The sequence below is a fragment of the Solanum tuberosum genome, unplaced genomic scaffold, assembly GCF_000226075.1.
Source record: "Solanum tuberosum cultivar DM 1-3 516 R44 unplaced genomic scaffold, SolTub_3.0 scf00144, whole genome shotgun sequence".
Taxonomy (NCBI): domain Eukaryota; kingdom Viridiplantae; phylum Streptophyta; class Magnoliopsida; order Solanales; family Solanaceae; genus Solanum; species Solanum tuberosum.
In genome coordinates this window covers 336,214-338,433 of record NW_006239074.1, presented here as the reverse complement: position 1 = coordinate 338,433, position 2,220 = coordinate 336,214, and the positions used below count along the sequence as shown (strand labels likewise).

The following is a 2,220-nucleotide window of genomic DNA, read 5'->3' as shown; positions in this document are numbered from 1 at the left end:
ATATTTGATATGGAATATGGGAGACAGCACAATAAGCACACTAGCCAGGATTTGAGAATTGAAATGAAATGAAATTAATCAAACATGTGAATTGTGATATAGTACTGTTAGTGAATTATATTACTCATTAATGCGCTTTTTGCTTAAACGCGCTTTTCTTATCCTTGGAAAAAAATCTATAAATAGCTTTCACTCCATGCATTCTATAAGTCGTGGTTGTGAAATATATTTAATTGTTATTCCAATGGCGAAGAGTAGTAGATTTTTTAACATATTTTTCTTTATTTTGTTGAGTATAGGAATATGCTCAGCTGCAAGAACCCTTATTGGTCTTGATGTTGGTGTTGGCGTCTATGCCGGTGGCGGTGGAGGTGGAGCTGTAGCTGGTGAACATGGTGGTTATGCCGGTGGAAGTGGTAGCGGTGAAGGTGGTGGAGGTAGTGGTGATGGCGGCGGTGGAGCTGCTGCTGGTGGAGCACATGCTGGTGGATCTGGTTCAGGTGAAGGAGGTGGAAGTGGTGGTGGATACGGTGCTGGTGGGGCGCCAAGCGGTGGAGGTGGCCATGGAGGTGGTTCAGCATCAGGAGGAGCTAGTGGAGCATCAGGTGGTGGATACGGAGGTGGTGAAGGTGCCGGTGGTGGTGCAGGCGGAGCTCATGGAGCTGCAGGAGGATATGGTGGTGGTGGCGGCAGTGGAGGTGGAGCCGGTGGTGGTGGAGCACATGGTTCAGGTGAAGGAGCAGGAAGTGGTGGCGGATATGGTGCTGGTGGAGCACAAAGCGGTGGATATGGTGGTGGAGGTGGTTCAGCATCAGGAGGAGCTGGTGGAGCATCAGGCGGTGGATACGGAGGTGGTGAAGGTGCTGGTGGTGGTGCAGGAGGATACGGTGGCGGTGGTGGAGGTGGAGCCGGTGGTGGAGGAGCCTATGCCGGTGGTGAAGGGGGTGGACATGCAGGTGGATATGGTAGTGGTGAAGGGGGTGGATCCGGACATGGTGGTGGTGGCTATGCCCCTTGATAACTTTTTCTCTTCACAATTTGCAAACACTATATGATTTCCTATTCTTATCTACAATACTATTAAAAAATAACATGATCAAATTGTGATAAGAGGTCTATTGCTTGAAAGCAAATTAAAATTGTTGCAGCAAGAGAAATGCTCTTAAGCTATATGTGTACATTTGTTTTTTATATTCTAATGTAAGAAAGATGTCTAAACAATGATGTCTTGCACAATATATTTGGTGCATTTAATGTAAGAAAATGGCTTGGCAAATTCCTGCGTACGTTCTCCAGACATTGCATGCATGCATGCTTTATTATATAGTTATCACTATTAAGTCATGTACTATATGTCATCACATTTGTGAGTTATAAGAACTCCTCATTAAGGATGAATTGGAATGACTAAAGTTAAATTGTGTTGAAATGTATAAATATGTGTGTCTCGATAGGAAATATATCACCGAAATATAGCACAAAATAGCCTTTTCTTGCTGCCATGAGGTCGGAGATTTAATTCACGTAGACCCCTGCTTTATTTATTTAAAAGCAAAAATATTACGAGGGGACAGAGAACCAAAACCTCCAAAGCAAAAAACCATAATACAACCTATCCTTACATCTACGAAGCACATTACGCAAAACAAAGTAAAATGATTTGCTCCACAATCTGCTAAGTGTGTTGAGCAGCACAAAAGCAGAGTGCTTACTCTGTTACTCATGTATAGATTTTGATTTTTTTTAATAACTGTGGTACTATTCCGCAACTCAATTTATTCTATAAGATATCTATCATTTTTCACCAAGAAATATAACATAACTTTCTCCACCAATAATAAAACAGATAGAAAGAAATCACCTAATATTTACGAAGTTTTGACCAAAATAAGCTATTTTAAAAACCAATTCACCAAACTAATATGCTTTTTAAATTTTTTACAAAAGTAGTATAAACGTACTTCATGGTAACGTTTTAGGTTATTTTTATTTTAAAAATTCAACGGACAAAAACTGACGGAGCTGACGACGTTAAATGAATAAACGTTACTGTGAGTAACATTTTAGGTGTAAAACGTTACTCACAATAACGTTTATTGAGAATCCAATCACGTCAACCCTGCAAATGCAGAATCAAATCCTTCAAATTTAAAACGTTAAACGTTACTCACAGTAACGTTTTAGGAGTAAAATGTTACTATTTTACTAAGAATCCAATCA

General features: G+C 40.3%; 1 protein-coding gene across 1 annotated transcript; it reads left to right on the top strand.

Annotated features, from left to right (window-relative positions):
• Window positions 1-223: 223 nt before the first annotated feature.
• LOC107061593 (glycine-rich cell wall structural protein 1.8-like) lies at window positions 224-1,272 on the top strand. The gene has a single exon (XM_015311104.1). The coding sequence runs from the start codon at window positions 245-247 to the stop codon at window positions 1,016-1,018; it is 774 nt and encodes a 257-aa protein (XP_015166590.1). The 5' UTR covers window positions 224-244; the 3' UTR covers window positions 1,019-1,272.
• The last annotated feature ends 948 nt before the right edge of the window (window positions 1,273-2,220 follow it).

Bases quoted from the DNA above. Each gene is read 5' to 3' on its own strand.
- LOC107061593 (XM_015311104.1), top strand. From the start codon at position 245: ATGGCGAAGAGTAGTAGATTTTTTAACATATTTTTCTTTATTTTGTTG.